The sequence below is a fragment of the Macrotis lagotis genome, chromosome 3, assembly GCF_037893015.1.
Source record: "Macrotis lagotis isolate mMagLag1 chromosome 3, bilby.v1.9.chrom.fasta, whole genome shotgun sequence".
Classification (NCBI taxonomy): Eukaryota; Metazoa; Chordata; class Mammalia; order Peramelemorphia; family Peramelidae; genus Macrotis; species Macrotis lagotis.
The window spans coordinates 268603124-268620375 of record NC_133660.1 but is presented as its reverse complement, the minus strand read 5'-3'; the positions used below and the strand labels follow the sequence as shown (position 1 = coordinate 268620375).

General features: G+C 41.9%; 1 protein-coding gene across 1 annotated transcript in view; it reads right to left on the bottom strand.

The window, feature by feature from the left end:
• The window catches only part of EXT2 (exostosin glycosyltransferase 2), a 159439-nt gene extending 143454 nt beyond the window's left edge, over positions 1-15985 (bottom strand). Inside the window, exons 1-3 of the mRNA XM_074230510.1 lie at positions 15854-15985; positions 12089-12654; positions 11043-11132 (exon numbers count right to left, since the gene is read on the bottom strand). Of these exons, the coding sequence (XP_074086611.1) occupies positions 11043-11132; positions 12089-12624 (626 nt within the window). The 5' untranslated portion in view covers positions 12625-12654; positions 15854-15985. The remainder of the gene's footprint in view (positions 1-11042; positions 11133-12088; positions 12655-15853) is intronic.
• Positions 15986-17252: the final 1267 nt, after the last annotated feature.

Below are 17252 nucleotides of genomic sequence, written 5' to 3'. Positions count from 1 at the left end.
GACATTGGCCTTCCTGATGCTCCAACTCCCAACTCCAGTGTTTGCACTGGCTATCCTCTAAGTATGGAATTCTCTCCCTTCTCATCCATCTCCTTTAATTCCCAGCAAAAATTCCACTTTCAGCAATTCCACTTTTTCCCAGTCCACTTCTCATGCCAGGGCTTTCCCTCTGAGATGATCTCCAATTTATCCTGGACACATCTTGTCTGAACATAGTTGTTTGCATGCTATGAGGCCAGGGACTGGTTTTGTTTTACTTTGCATCCTCAGCAGTTAGGGCAGTGCCTAGGACATACGGTCCTTAATAAAGACTTGGTGACTTGACTCAGCTTGATCCAATTGGCAAAGTCTCGGACAACCCAGGTCAAACCCTGTGAGTAGATTGCTTTAGAGTAGTTAGCACATTGCAGAATGATAAAATTTTTAAAAATAATAATAATAAAGCTGCAAGGGACCAAGAACATAAATTCTGAGAGCTGGAAGGGAGGGATATGTCCAAGGTAATATTCTGAGAGACTAAAAAGCAGGGGTGTTTCCAGATAAATAAATAAATGAACCAGCAAGCAATGGAACTCTGAGGGCCTCCAGGAAGGTTCAGATAGACACATTCTGGCTGGGGTTAGAAGCTGCTCAGAAAACATCAGCTCCTAAGGGACTAGCTCTGCCTGCCCTCCCCCCATCCCCACAATTCCACCATTTTTCCAGGACTTCTGAGGTGTAGCATCATCTGTCAGCTGTCACCCCCTCCCTCATGCCAACCCTTCTGTCCTGTTGATCCAATTTCCAGAAAGTGTGCACAAAGCTCAGGAATGGGCTGAGGCCAGAGTGCTTGCCTTTGCAATTTTCCAGCCCTAAACCTCCATTTTCCCTCATTAGGAACCAGCGGCCAAGTTGCTTTAATTGGATCCGGTGAGTAGGACGATGACACCTCATCAGCCTGGGAAAAAGCAGGTGTGGGTCAGATCAGTTTTTACAGTTCCTCTTTCCCTAGGGGACAAACACCCCACAAAAGAGCTGACAGGAGCAAAAGTTTTACCATTTCCCTGGCCTGCTCGGTGTGTGCCAAGGGGCTGCAGCTGAGAAACCACACATTCTACAGCCCTGATTGCTCCCCAGCTCCTCCTCACCCTGATGACAGCCTACATCCTAGCTAACAGGACCAGTTTAAGTTCAAACACTTCCTAACCACCCCTCAAAACCCCAATCTGTCTGCCTAAGCCTTGGTGAAACCAACAACAGGTGAGTGACGTCACCCGAGGAGTAAACCCTCTCCAGCTGCGGCCCCCTCTGCACAACCTCAGGCCTGTCCTAGTGCTGCCAGGTGGGCTGATTGGATCCTGATTAGACCAGAGCCCCAACTCCAGCCCCAGAGGCTTTGGGCAGGCTCCAAGAACATGATGGCATGCAGGCTCTTCCTGCGTCTGCGTCACAGGGAAGTGGCCATGGCTCTAATGAGCACATGCCAATAGCAGCCCTGACAAGCTGGGAATGTTGATGGCCCCAACGACCCTGAGAAACCTGCAGGATGTATTTCTAGAGGATGCTACTTTGAGAGGACTTTGAGATTTCACTTCATTTTGTACTCTATCATATGCTACTAGCCTCATTATCAATCATCTATCATGTCACATTTATCAATGGGGTGCAAGTTTATGGTAGATCCTAATGTGTTAAGGTTTTAAAATCTCAACCCAATTTCATGTTTTAATATATTCAAATCACAAGTTATATGCAAAGTGATACTAAGGAAAATGCAGCCTAAATAGGAACATGGTGCAAAGAAACCTGAGTTCATTCCCATCTCTGCTACTAACTATAATATGTCTTCTTGCCTAGTTTTCATGTTTTTAAAATGAAGGGACCAGACAAAAGGACTTCTAAAATGGACCTTCTGGCCCATGCATTCTGTGTTCTAAAGTGCCTCCCTACCAGCTCTGACATTATGGCCAGGACTAAGTTCCCTCCCATGGGAAAAATTCAATAGCTATTTCTTGCTTTAAATTAAACAACTGCTAGCATATATATAATGCTTTAAGCATTATAAACAAGCCATTCCCCAACTGACAAATGGTCAAAGGATATGGAAAGGCAATTTACAGATGAAATCAAAGTGATCCAGTCATAGGAAAAATTGCTCTAAAACACTACTTATTAGAGAAATGAAAATTCAAGCAACTCTGAGGTACCACCTCACACCTCTCAGACTGGCCAATATAACCAGAAAGGACAATAAACATTGTTGGAAGGGATGTGAGAAATCTGGGACACTAATACATTGTTGGTGGAGCTGTGGACTCATCCAACCTTTCTGGAGAGCAGTATGGAATTATGTCCAAAGGGCAACAAAAATGTGCATACCCTTTGATCCAGCAATACCACTACTCGGTCTATACCCTAAAGAGATTATGAAAAAGGGTAAAAACATCACCTGTACAAAAATGTTCGTGGCAGCTCTGTTTGTAGTGGCAAAGAATGGGAAATTAAGTAAATGTCTTTCAATTGGGGAATGGCTGAACAAACTGTGGTATATGTATGTGATGGAACATTATTGTTCTATTAGAAACCAGGAGGGATGGGAATTCAGGGAAGCCTGGAGGGATTTGCATGAACTGATGCTGAGTGAGATGAGCAGAACCAGAACACTGTACACCCTATCAGCAACATGGGGGTGATGATCAACCTTAATGGACTTGCTCACTCCATCAGGGACAATTTTAGGGATCTGTGAAGGAGAATACCATCTGTATCCAGAGAAGGACCTGTAGAGTTTAAACAAAGACCAAAGACTATTACCTTCAAGTTTTAAAAGTTGTCTTATGGTCTATGTAATTTTGCTATCTCTAACGTTTTCTTTCTCCTTTTTGGATCTGATTCTTCTCTCACAACAAGTTCAATTCTGATCTATGCTTAACATGGATGAAAATGTAAAACCTACATCAGATTGCCTTCTGTTGGGAGGAAGGGGGAGAAAAGAGAGGGAGAGAAAAAAATTGTAAAACTCAAAACCTTGCCAAAAAAATGATTGGTAGAAACTACCACTGAATGTAATTTGAAAACAAATAAAATATTTATATAATAAAAAAATTAAAAAAAAAACAACTCAAATACTGTTTCATTGGATCTTTACCTGGGAGGGAAGTGCTGTTATAATCCTCATTTTGAAGATATAGAAACTGAGGTTACAACTAACCCAGGGTCACAAAATGAATTAGTGTCTGAGGCTGGATAGGAATTCAAGTCTTCCAATCTCCATCTAACACTTTATCCACTCATTCTCCTCTCTGATACATAGTCTATAGAAAACTTGGTCAGACTTTCTGAAAAACACATTCTTTTTACCAATTAACATACTACAAAATCAGAGCTAATTCCAGAGGGGAAAAAAGGTCAATGGACTAAGTTGAAAATTTAAACGTAAGAAATGTTTGTATGCAGCAAAAGAGGACAGCTAAGAAAAGTTCAAAATGCAATGGGAATAAGTTACTGCCATGAGAAAGGAAATATCCTACCAAGAGTTGTGAGGCTACCTTTAAGTAAATTTTTTTAGGTGTGTTAGTGTGGAGCAGGATGTTCCTATTTCATGAATTATAGCACTGACATTCCCTCGATCCCATTTCTCATTTATCTCAAACTCTTTCATCATTCCTAAGCTTTTTTTATTTACTTTTTTACTTTTGAAAAGTAACTGGATGTGAACAGTACAATTTGCATCATTTTCAAAATTGTTGTATATGAAATAAACCGAATTTGGTGTGATCGTGGAGTTTACTTCTTCTGAGTACTTTACTTCTCAGGCTCAAGGAACACGGTGGATTATTGCCAGACTGAACAGGATTCTCACAACTCTGAAGCCCTTCACCAGGGCCAAGATTCCCTTTCTGCCACCGAGTCCCTTCTACTCTTCTTTCCAGGCCCTGTTCATTTCTCAGACGACAGAAATTCTTCGATGCCGAGGTACCTCTTGACTCGACCCTTACAGATCACCTCCTCTCTTTTGTGGGTGTTTACAATGACAACTAGAGTTATGCTGTAACGTACACTCAGCTACCTCCCGAATTATATGATATAATCCAGCCTGAAAATTTTTAAGTTCAAGGCATCAGGATCTTTAAAAACAAGAGACATATTTACCATACAGGGACATGTTCAGATTAGACACTGTAAACTGTCTCACTAAAAACCCCATCAAAACACAAAACAACTGTAGTAGAAGTGAAAGCAAAATCCAGTAAGAACAGTGGGTCTGCTTAAGCCAACACACAACAGAGCCACCAAGGGGATGGGCTTCTTCTCCTTCAATTCTGACCTTGAAATTTCCTGGGTAGAAGTTCTCACTGCAGTCTAATTCATAGACCATTAGCACAGGAGAAATCTGAGATATCATGCACTGTTAAAAGAAATGGTTCTTTTTTATTTCTCCCAGATAATGCCAATTTTAAATAGGGAGCAATAAGAAAATTTAAAAAGAATACTGAAGCCTATTTGGGTTGCAAGATAAAACTTTCCATATGAATTGAAATGAAATGATTCATCACTCACAATTTGGAAGTCAATGAATATGTGTGTGTGTGTGTGTGTGTGTGTAAGAAATATTATTTCAATTTTAGGAACCTTACCATTCAGGAATTAACAGGAAGCCAAAATAAGCTCTGTTTCCCTGATATCCCCTTGCTGTAGTATGAAATTCTATTTAACATATGTGCCTGATAAAAATGAAATTGATCTCCCATTCACATCCATACACGATACCAACAATAATGTGCCAAACAGAGCTGAAGCTTTTGCAAAAAACAAAGAGTGGAGCAGGAGGTAAAGCCATTGCATTTCTAACAGCCCTTTTCTTTTCCAGTTCCAGCTTCACATTCCACACAACCAAATCCACAATAAAGTAGCCCATTCAGAAGCCCACAAGCCCTGGGAGGGAGGGACACAGATCTGCGGATGTGCTATGTGTGGTTTGACTGCCCTCTACAGAACAGAGGTTTTCCCCACACCCACTTTGGGGTCAGGAGCCTCCTTTGAGCAAGCCTGGTACAGGCAGCAATAGGGCTCAAAGCAGTCCCCACTGCTTTGCAGAGTGTTTGGTACCCTCACAAAGGGCAGTGCTCAATTTCTAAATTCAAAGATAACATTTCTTAACTCTGAGAACCACCCCCTTGAGAGGGTGGAAGAAAGATCTAGGCTGAAGCCAAATAAAGTCTGGTCTCCGGTCAGTCACAAGACCTGGAGCAATTCACTGCAGCTGTGGCCCTGATCTTCCTCAGTTATAAAATAGGGGAGCCAGACTAGATGCCTTCCAAGGTCATTTCCAGCTCAAGGTCTTTAGTTAACAAATATCTAGGAATCAATATACATTTCTTCATTCAAATATTCATATGCTTACAAGCAAAGTACTGGGGTGGTCCTAAGGAAAAGATAATAATTGAGAGGCTAAGAAGTGCTCTGGTGCTATTTTGAATACTTTCAAGTATTAATTCAGATATAGAATGGAATGAAAATTGGTGAAGAAAAATAAAAACCTCACTAGAATGCAATGGGTTCCAATTAATTCAGATATAACAAGAAGATTCATCTTGGTGTGTTCAAATCTAGTCTCAGATACTTTCCAGCTGGGTGACCCTGAGCAAGTCACTTAACCCTATAAAATAAGGAGGAGGAGGAAATGGCAACTCACTCCAGTATCTTTACTAATAAAACTCAAATAGGGCCATGAAGTTGGACACAACTTAAACGAATGAATAACAAGCTAGCAGCCTTAAAATTTGAAGTGTTTTAATATGTGCTAACAGATCTGAACCTCACAACAACCCTGTGAAGGAGGCACTTATTATCCCCATTTTTCAGATGAAGAAATCAAGGCATAAAGAGACAAACTGGATTAAGTGACTTGTCTAGGGTCACACAGCTAGACAGTATCTGAGGCAACATTCAAACTCAGGTCTTCTGGACTCCAATGTGTCACCTAGCTACCTTCCATTTTAATAAACCCTGGATTCTGAAAATCTTTCTAAAATTTCACTAACTTGGTAAATCCAGGATAATAAACATATTTGAGAAATTTACTGAACTCTTGAGGGTCTTGACTGGTTCCTGAATCATCATTTGGAGCCTTAATAATCAACATATAAATGAAACGACTGACTAAATCCATGTAGACCCCTAAAAGTTACTTTTTTGAATAAATCCCTGACATCTTTTTTTTTTAAAATAAGACAATTGATAAATGATAAGTCCTCAGGGCAGGTGGGCTCATACTCTCCCTTTACATCATCTTCAGGTAATGAGACTACAGGACCCAAGTGCTTGCAGTATACCACATGGCTAGATGCAAATTAAGGTGAAGCTTGAACAGAAATTTCATTCCTCAAGCGGGGCCAAGTAGGCTAGAAGGAGGGATGTTTTTCAAGTTGTGATCCCTCCTCAGCTATCATGCTACAAAAGCCTCTTGCTTCCAAGGGCACAAATACAATCTTGGAAGTCACACTTTGGCAGTTCCTACAAGTAAGGCCAGGGTTGGGGGGGGGGGTGTCTTAGGTATGGATCCAGTGTGGCTGCACACCCATTGTCCAATGGCCAAGTGGGCCTGGTTCAGCAAAGACCTTCAGCCAAGGGCTGGCTACCACATAAGACATTTCTTTTCAGCAACCACAACTTATATGAAGCCATCTACTAAGGCTGAAGGTAACAACAAAGGAAGAATTCACACTGGTGATATTACAGTTCCTTTAAACAACTAAGGGAATAACTTCCTTTACAAGAACAGGCAGTAATGCTATAGAGATGGAGAACCATGGCTATGAAAGAGCAGATTCAATCGAAACGCTGGCTGACTTGGCTGAACTATTGCTTTTCTTCTTTTAAAGTTTTTGCTACAAAGTAAGACTCAACTGATTGGGGGAGGGAGGAAGGGAATGATATGAAGAATGACTGTGACATTAAAAGAAGTCATTCATTAAAAAAGAAAGAGAAAAAGGAAAAATAGGAAAAAAAGCCCAAGAAGGTCTTTACTTATATGATCATGGCCAAAGGAGGCCCAAACAACACAATCAATCCATAACAGTGCAAGACTAATAAAAACAGCTGCCTGGAGACCACATCAATGCATCTGACCCTTCCAAGGATGATTGAAATTTATTTCAGTCCTAGCCAGAAAGAAATACTGATGATGCAGTGGTCACAGGGAATCACCCTCTTCCTATTCCCAGGTTTTTCAAAGTCTCTTTAATTGGATGAGCCCTTAGACACCAGCCCTCACTTTCTGCACAGGTTATCTGTGGGAGTTACTTTTGGAAGGAATGAAACACAGGAAAGGAAGGGCTTGAGGTCAGGGTCCAAGGATTCTGACTGACTATTTACTAGTTATGAGGCCTCCAGCAATTTATTTCCCAACCCAAGTCTTCTCCCTCTCCACTCCACTCAGAGTAGGATAAAGACATGTATTGACCTTAAGATTCCTGAAGCACTGAGGTGATCCAGTGAATAGAGTCTGAAGTCAAGAGTTCAAATCTAACATTACATAATACCTCCCTCCCAGGGTTGTTGTAAGGATCAAATGAGATATTTGCAAAGTGCTTTGCAAACTTTTGGCATATAAATGGTGGTTATTGTTGGTGGTATTGTTGCTGACACAACTACAACTTCTACTAATTTTTTTCTCATCCTTCTCTTTCTCCTTTTCTTTCTCTTCCTTTTTCTTCTACTTATTCTCCCCCTTCTCCTCCTCCTTCTTTCTTCTCTTCTTCCTCTTTCTCCTTCTCCTTCCCTTTTTCTTTCTCTATGATGGAGGTCCAGGTGTGCCAAACTGAACTCATAGCCAGTAACCAGAGGCAGCCTTGCTACCTCTTCACTTGTCCAGGGTTTCTAATACCTGTTAATTTTTTTTCTCTATTCTTTCTTATACAAAATCTTAGTAGAGAAAACACAGAAGCCAAGAAAGACCTTCTCTGAGTTTTCTTAGTATGCCCCAGGATTAATCCTCCTAGCCCTGATAAGAAGAGAACCAATCTAGACAATCAAGTCACGATCAGATCCCATGGTATATCTAGTCTTTTAGCTGTAACATTTCCTTAAAAGCTCTTACAAAAACATTTCCTTAATAGCTCTCTTACAACATGGTGTTTCCATCTGTACAACAAAATCATTTGGAATGCCTGAGAGCTATCTCAAAAGAGATAACCTTATCCAATGATCTTCTCACAACAAATATTCAAAACAAGGAGACATGATTGCCCCAAGTAGGTCATCACTATCAAGAAGGAGATTCAGAGCAGGGTCCAAATTGAAGAACAGTTACCTGTGGATGCTGAGGCTTCCAAATGATCCCATATGCAAATAACATTGAACCTCAAAAAACGCTGAAGATGCTCCTAGAGGAAATTCAGGACCACTTAAAGGGTTTGACCTCTGCAAGTGGTCAAAGGAAATAAACAAGCATTTCTCAAAGTAAAAAAAAAAACAGCTGCTATATTTTAAAAATGCAAATTATAATAACCCTGATGTTCATACCCATCAGGTTGGCAAAGATGACAACAAAGGAAAATATTAACTGTTGTATGGGGGTATAGGAGAATTGGCCAGTGAACTTACCAATTATTGAGGGGACCCTGATATGATCCAGCTTTTCTGAAGAGTGATTTGGATCCATAACCAAAAGTCACTAAAGTGACAAGACTACCCCTTGACCTACTGATGCTAGAGTTATATTCCAAAGAGATTAAAAGACAAAGGAAATGGATCCATACATATACAAATATTTTATACCAGCACATTTTTTTTTCTAGAAAAGAACAGGAAATAAAGCAGTGTTCATCAAATGGGGAATGGTTGAATAGTTATGGTATATAAATTTAAAGGAATATTACTGAACCACAGGAAATTATGAAAGGTTCATTAACTCAAGAGAAACCTGGGAAGACTTATATGAATTAAAGCACAGTAAAAAGAGTGGAACTAGGAGAACAACTTATTCAATGATAATACTAGAAAGAAAAAGAATTCTGATAGATGTAAGAACTCTGATCAATGTATCAATCAACCACAATTCATGGGCAATAACAATGAAGCACACTACCAACCTCCTGAAAGGATAGGTTTTCAGACACGGCCAATGTGAGGATTTTTTTGTTTGACTGTGGATTTGTCATAAAGAAGGGTTTGAAGATCTTTTTAAATTTCAGGGAGGATGGGAAGTGAAGTGAGGATGCCAAAAAAAATCACTGAAACATTTTTAAAAACCTAAAGAAGAGAAGAAAAGAAAGACTGGAAGGAGATAAAGACGAGCTTTAAAAGCTTTAAAACATGCTAAATTTATTATTTATTTTTTAAAAGGGCAAACTGTTATAATTTAGATTTGCAGTTTCATATACAAACTTCATTTTCTGTACTTTATATTTGGAAATGTTCATGTTAAGTAATAGTTTAGCCAACCCCACCTACACAGAAAAAACTAAGAGGATGAAGAGTACCTAAAATCCAGACTGAAAAAATGCAATTAAGATAGGCAACCTCTAGAGCTAGCCTATCAGTGCATTTACATTGGACAGACCCTGCAAAATAGAAGAATGGAGCCCAGAAAAAAAAGAGGAAAAAGCAGACTGGATTGTCTTTGGAAAATGGCAGAACTCCTTTAATGCCCCCCAAACTTCTCTCTTTTTACTACCAGTATTCTACCAGTGTTGTATGACTGCATGTCAGGAAACACTATAGTCTCTATAAAATTAAAATTCATCATCACTAGAAAAACTATGGAGAGAAAGAGAGAGAAAGAGATAAGGGTGAGCATTCCAAAAATACATAATAAATTACCAAGGACAAAATAGAAAAGAAAGGGAACTGTTTATGAGTTTCTCTGTCCACAGACCCCAGGTGTTCCCATTGGCCAGCCTATGTACTCCAGTGGAATCCACTGGTATAAACAAAATGTCAAACAAAAGAAAGTTCTTCATATAAACTTAAAGAAGGAAATAGACAATTACACAGGGTAGGCAGGCATGGATGGATAATGGATCTCCATCTTGAGAAGGGAATAACCATGTAATAAAGAACATAGATCCATTTGAATACTATTGCTTTATCACAATTATTACAAAAGAGAGAGACAAGATTTCCCCCCTTTTTGATTTGATTCTTTTCACAACACGATTAATATGGATATATGTTTAACATAGTTCTTCATAAATAAGCTATTATTAGATTGCTTTCTATCAGGGGAAGTGGAAAAGGAAGGGAAAGAAGAAGAAAAATGTGACACTCAAACCTTATTAAAAAATGATTGTTATGGGGCGGCTAGGTGGCGTACTGGATAAAGCACTGGCCTTGGAGTCAGGAGTACCTGGGTTCAAATCTGGTCTCAGACATTTAATAATTACCTAGCTGTGTGGCCTTGGGCAAGCCACTTAACCCCATTTTTCCTTGCAAAAAAAAAAAAACCTAAAAAATGATTGTTTGCATCTTTTTATGTGGTTGGAAAAAATACATAAAATATTTTCAAAAAGAGAGAGACCGGTAACCAGGGTAGAGTCAACATGACTGGGAAGTTATTGGACAGTTCCTCAGGTTCTAACCAATGTGTCCTACAGAAGAAATAAAATTCTGGCTGCTAGGAGAGGTCCCACCCTCAGAAGCTCTTCTCAGGTATCTCTTCTTCAGCCATTTTTCCATCAAAGCTCCCACTTGATCTCCCAGTGGTTTCTGCACTGGTACCCAACATCTAAACCATGGGGTCTTAACATTTTCTGTGTCGTGGACCTCTTTGTCAGTCTCATGAAATCAATAGACCCCTTCTCAGAATAATGTTTAAATTCATAACTGAAGTTAATGTTAAATTTCAGGTAGAAGTTAGTGATTTTTTTCTCCATCTAAATTCACAGACTTTCTGAAATTTGTCCATAGATCCTAGTTTAAAAATTCATTAAATTATTTTAAGCAGTTTCTTTCAAAGGGAAGAAAAGTCAATAGATTCTAGTGAACAGCAGAGATCTTATCACTCACATTCTATGGATCCTCAGTGATGTACCCTAGAAAAAAAGTCAAAGGCTACCTACCTGTCCCTGGGAACATCCAGGGCTGTATTATAATCTGGAGGTTCCCCAGGTAACATATTGAACAACAGCTGATTTGTGCCTCGATCCCACCTGTTGAAAAAAAAAAGAGGAACAGGAAATTTCAAATGTTAATTAACAGGAGGCAAAGAACTTCTAATGACACCCTAGCACCCAGCCTATAAAGGAATTTCATTCAATATGGGCAGAGCATTTTCTGGGAATCCCACAATCTCAGAAGACATCTTTTGGATTCTCTCAAAGAACACGTGGTTATTAAAAAAAAAAAAAAGCCCCATTTAAGATAATCTGGTTTCACCTGGAATCTACATCCCTGCTTTCTCATAGACTATGCAAAGTACTTCTCACAAGGGTTAGGTCAACTCTCACTGAAAATAATGAAAATTTCAAGAAACAATTTGCCCCTGCCCTACTGTATCTGGACAGGATCCCTATGTTCCCCACCTGATGTTTGGTATAGAGGAAGCACTTCACCACTGCTTCTCCAAAGAAAAGACAGAAGGGAGTTGTTGAGCCATTTTTCCAAATTCATAGAAGAGGAGAAGTTAGGAGGAAAAAAGAAACAAGCAGGACAGCTTGGAAACACATGGAAGTGATGGGTTTTTTAAAAAGCAACTAGATAATAAAGATTTGCAGTTTCCCCATAAAAAAACAAAAAAAGAGAAGGTCTGGTTTCATTCAACCACTCCATGAGCCAAGGACATTTCACTACCAGAGCAGAAATAATACATGGTCCATTTGTCATTGCCATCTCCTCCAGCTACTTCTTCCAAACACAAGGGTCACCAACTCCTTCTCTGCATTCCCCATCCCCCCTTGGGTGAGGGGTGAGGCAGAGGGCTGACTGCCATCAGTCCTCAACCAGTCTAAACTCAAACCCAGCAAAGGGTTGATTTGGGAAGCTAATTCATGGTCCCTGGTCCTGGTCCTTCACACTTCAAGAGGGGCTACTCAGAAAGGAGGAGTGGAAAAGGACCTGGACCTGGAGTAAAGAGATCCAGAGTATTTCTAGGACACAGGCCAGGTACCTGGCAAGTTGGGCTAATGCCTGCGCCGTCTCCTTAATGCGCAATGTCTTCTGGTTGAGTACATCTATAGATGGCACAAAGAGACAGGCCCGGTTGATATCATCTGTGTAGAAATCACTGTCTGAAATGGCCGTGAGCAGCTCATTGTACTCCCGGGAAATGATGTTGCTGACCGGTACCCCAAAGTCATCAACATATTTTTTCAATGAGTAGATGTACACCTTGATTTTGTTCTTTGGGTTGAAACCACAGCGATAGACATCAAAGCAGGTATGCATTCGGCAACTGAGATCTCCTCGCTCTGGGATGGGACTGTCAGCTGGCAGTTTGACCACCGGCACATCATGGACACTGCGTTTCTCCACTGTCCAGTCACTAGAAGACTCAATGGAATGGGGCCAAAACTGGAAGACACCAGTAGCGATGAGCCCAAGTAAAACAACTGAGAAGAGGGTGATATAGTAGAGACGGTGCTTAGTCTTCATTCTTGGGATAAGGGCAGGACCCCGGATGTTGTACTTGACCGACGCACACATACTGACTCAGACAGCCTCTCCCTCGAACCCCTGGAGACCAGAAACAAGAACATGAATAAGCAAGTGCATGGGGATACAGAAGAGACTCAACAGGGGAAGAGGGATCAGAAACTCATGAGCCCACATCTATCTTTTTAAGTATCCTTAAAATATAGAGATAAAATATAGAGATACAGAGAAGCTTGTCAAATGATGACCACAAAGAGGATAATGCAAACATTCAGAGGCAGAGACCATTCTAAAAAAGAGGAAATCAAATGCCTGAGTGTGTGTATAGAGAACACAGGAGTGAATGTCATTCACCTTTTTTTTTTTTTGGCAAGGCAATGGGGTTAAGTGGCTTGCCCAAAGCCACACAGCTAGGTAATTGTTAAGTGTCTGAGGCTGGATTTGAACTCAGGTCCTCCTGAGGGCTAGTGTTCTATCCACTGTGCCACCTAGCCAGTCCCTGTCATTCACTATTAATGAAAGAGGCCATATTAAATCAGCTGTCTGCCTTTTCTAACTGCTTCATTGGGTCCTCAAGTGAGCAAAATATGAGATGATGTGATAGTTCTCTGCTCATCTCCTTAACTACAGTAGAAAAGATACTTCCAAAGAGTCAAATTACTTTCACCTGATGCTACAGCTTCACTTGCTGCTTTACTCTACCACCCACCACTGCCCCCCCCACACACACCCACATACATAAACACACACCCAGGCACATACCCTTATGCCCATACACATACACACCCCCACACATACCCCACCACATCCACCCTATCCCCGCAGACTTCCTAGATTCTCACACTCTTTGGCTCAAGTCAATTCTATTTCTAAATGGACTCAGAGGCAGAAAGCACCTTTGCAAACTAATTCAACCTTCCCAGAGTACATCCCCAAAATGTTATACCACCCCTTTTCCTTCTATTTACTTTCCCAATGGGGATAGTCCAGAAGGAAATACGTCCATCTATTCCTGAATGACTGTCACTGCTAATACCAACCTAGACATCCTGGATCAAAATGAGAGGAATTTCACAATATCCATCTACTTCTTCATGTCCCATAAACTTCAAATCAAACCAGCCTCAACAAAACCCAAGAATCATTTGACTAGTTGCCAGGCATTGAGTCACTGGAAAAGTCTATCATTTACCCTTGTATTCCTGCCTTGATAAAATGAAACTATCTCTTCTTGGAATTACTTATTCCAAGAATCTGTCTGAATATTTCCCAAAGGCTGGATCATGATATATTTTCTTAGTTCAATGTTTCAAAGCACAGTCTCTTTTTCTTTTAGCTCCCTATAAAAGAGCCAGCAAGACCCTTTGCCCAGCTGTGAGGTCAATGTTACTATAAGGTCTCAAGCAAAAGTATGAAAGATCCGAAGTGCTTCTGCACTTGATATAAGAACATGCTCATTAGAGAGCTGTTCTTTTCAGTCCAACAATATCAAATAATGGTTTTCAAATCAAAACCAGAATCTTTCAAAGATGGAGGGGATTCCACACTAATAAATGGCAAAACAATGCTTCTAAAAATAGGCAGCAAATATGAAAGCACCTTTTAAAAACAAGAATCCTTTCAAGCAATTGACTTTGATAGTAAATAAACTTCATATGTTCAAAGTTAAAGCAAGTTATAAATGAAAGATATAAATCTAATTATAATAACACTTGGAATAGGGAAGGAAGTAATCAGCCTTAGTGTCTAAGTTAAGGGAAGTAAAAATGGTGAAAATTGAATCAATAATACATTTAAACATATAAAAAGAAGGTACCAACTGTTTTAGGGAGTTTCCTTATCTGGAGCTCATTATAGCAAAGTAGTCAAAGGTTCAGTCCCTATCTCTATTCCTATGGTTTAGAAAATAGTTTGTTCAGAAGAAATCTGAAGGAGGTCGATTTGTTCAAGCTACCAATGCAGACACAGGCTCTGAAGGTCAATGGGTTGGTTCCCCCCACTCCTATCAGTGCATAACAAGGCCACATACTTCAGTGTTCTGACTACAAATCTAGCATGAGCTGTCTAAGCCTCAGCTTGAAAATACTAACTCTATGACAACCACCCAGTTAAATTGCTTTTAAAAACTGAACTCACAACCTACAGCTGATTGAGCAAAGAACCTTTTCACTCCAAGGAAAGTATAACCAAGGTGAAAATTCAGAATTTAAAATCAGCACCACAAATTTCAGGAAGTCCTCAGCAATCATTAATCCAATCATCTGAAATCTTACTTCATCTGAGAGTCAGAGAAATGAAATTATTTTCCCAAAGTCTCAAGGGATCATAATCTCTCTCTAAGCTACAATCCCCACATCACTAGCTGCTTTTTGGACCCCTAAGCATCTCAAGTTCAAGGTGATCAAAAGGTAAATCATTCACCATCCCTCCCTATAAACTGTTCTGTCATCCAGGTTTCCTCAAAGGGCCACCACCTTGGAGTCATTCTTTTTTTTTTTTTTTTTGCCAGGCAATGGGGTTAAGTGGCTTGCCCAAGGCCACACAGCTAGGGAATTATGAAGTGTCTGAGGCCGGATTTGAACCCGGGTCCTCCTGAGGCCAGGGCCGGTGCTCTCCACTAGCCTCCTGCTGGGTGTCCTTGCTTGCTCACACCCCCATACTCCGGCATCTCTCGTGTCCCCTTTTCTCCGCCCCCAGCCCTTTGCCAGTTCGGCCGTGATCACCTCTCCGTAGGTGTTTCCTGCCCGGCCCGCAGCCTGGTCCATCATTAACTCCCTCGGGGTCCAATAAACCACCTCTGCTCGGCAAGGCCCGGGCGGACGGCAGGACCCGGATGGACGTGCTTGAGCTACTTTGTATCCCCATAAGGGGGGAAGGCAACTTTGTAGCAGAAGAGAATCCCTGCGGGTGGTGAGGGGCGCAGGAGAGCTGCCTCGGCCCCGGCCCTGGAGTCAGCAGGGCCTGAGTTCAAATCCAGCCTCAGACACATTCCCCAGCTGCGTGACCTTGACCCCACTGCCTTAAATACATCAAGTTTGTTTAAAAAAAAGGAGTTTGGGGAGAAGGAGGCTGAGACTGAAGAACACGAGTTCGGGGAAAGCCTGTGGGAGAGGAACGGGAGAGGGTGAGGAGGGGCGGGCAAAGGGGCAGGAGCGGAGCAGCGGGGGCGTCGCCTCTGCTCCCCGCTGCTCTCCCCCCGGACCCCGTTCTGCCCGCTCCTCCACGCCCCCGGGGGGAGGGGCCGCACTCTCACCCTCGCCCACCCGGGGCCCGGCCTCACCTCCGCCTCAGCTCCCGCGCGGCGCCCCGGGCTCCGTCACCGCCTCATGCCCAGCGGGGCCCAGCGGCCGAGGAGGGGGCTCGGGGCCGGGGCGGCCTGCGGTTCCGGCCCGGCGGGGAAGAGGCCGGCGGCCCCGCCCCCTGACACTGACAGGCTGCGCGCGCCGCGCCGCGGACTGCGCATGCGGCCCGGGCCGGGCCGGGCGCCCGCCCTCTGGCGGCGCGGAGGTGTCGGCGCGGGCTCCGCCCCCGCCCCAGGCACGCAGCCCCCTCCGCGACAGCAAACCCGGAAGGAGCGGCCTGCGCAAGCGCGGAAAGAGCGGGCGTCTGTTGCCTTAGCGACCAAGCGCGCGGCCCCGGGGATCCGAGAGAGGCCGAGTCGGAGCCCAGGCTGGAGGCCCGGACCGAGGCTGGCCTGGACTCTGGGGTCCAGAGCGCCCCTTACGGTCTGGGGGCCCTCGGCCGGGGACCGCCCCCTAATGGACTCAGTGTCCCTGTCTGTAAAACTGAATCAACATCGGGAGGGAGGGAGGGAGGGAGGGAGAGACAGAGAGAGACAGAGACACAGAGAGAGAGAAGAAAGGAGGGAGGAAGAAAAGAAAAAAATGAAAGAAAGGAAGAAAGAAAGAAAGGAGGGTGGAAAAAACAAAAGAAAGAAAGAAAAAGAGAAAGAAAAAAGAAAGAAGAAAGAAAAAAGTGAGAAAGACAGAAAGAAAGGGAGAGAAAGAGAAAAAGAGAAAAAGAAAAAAGAAAGACAGAAAGGGAGAGAAAGGAAAAGAGAAAGAAAGAAAAAGACGGAAAGAAAGAGACAGAAAAAAGAAGGAAAGAGAAAGAAAAATAGAGAAAGAAACAAGAGAAAGAAAGAGAAAAGAAGGAATGAAGAGAAAAACTGACAAAGAAAGACAGAAAGGAAAGAGAAAGAAAAAGACAGACAGAAAAAGAGACAGAAAAAGAAAGAAAAAAAGAGAAGGAAGAAAAAAGTGAGAAAGAAAGGGAGAGAAAGGAAGAAAAAAGAGAAAGAAAGAAAAAAGAAAAAGAAAAGAAGGAAGAAAAAAGACTGACAGAAAGAAAGAAAAAGAAAGGAAGACTTAGAAAGATAGACAGAAAGAGGAAGAAAGGAAAAGAGAAAGACGGACACAGCGGCTAGGTCCCACAGTGTATGACCTTGAAGAGAAAGAAAAACAGACAGAGAAAAAAGAGAAAGAAAGAGAAAAAGGGAAAGACAAAGAACAAAAGAAAAATAAAAGAAAGGAAGAGAAAGACTGACAGAAAGACAGAAAAAGAAAGGAAAGAGACTGATAGAATGAATGAAGAAGGAAGGAAGGAAGAAAAGAAAAAGAAAGAAAGAAAGAAGAAAAGAAAGAAAGAAAGAAAGAAAGAAGAAAGAAAGAAAGAAAGAA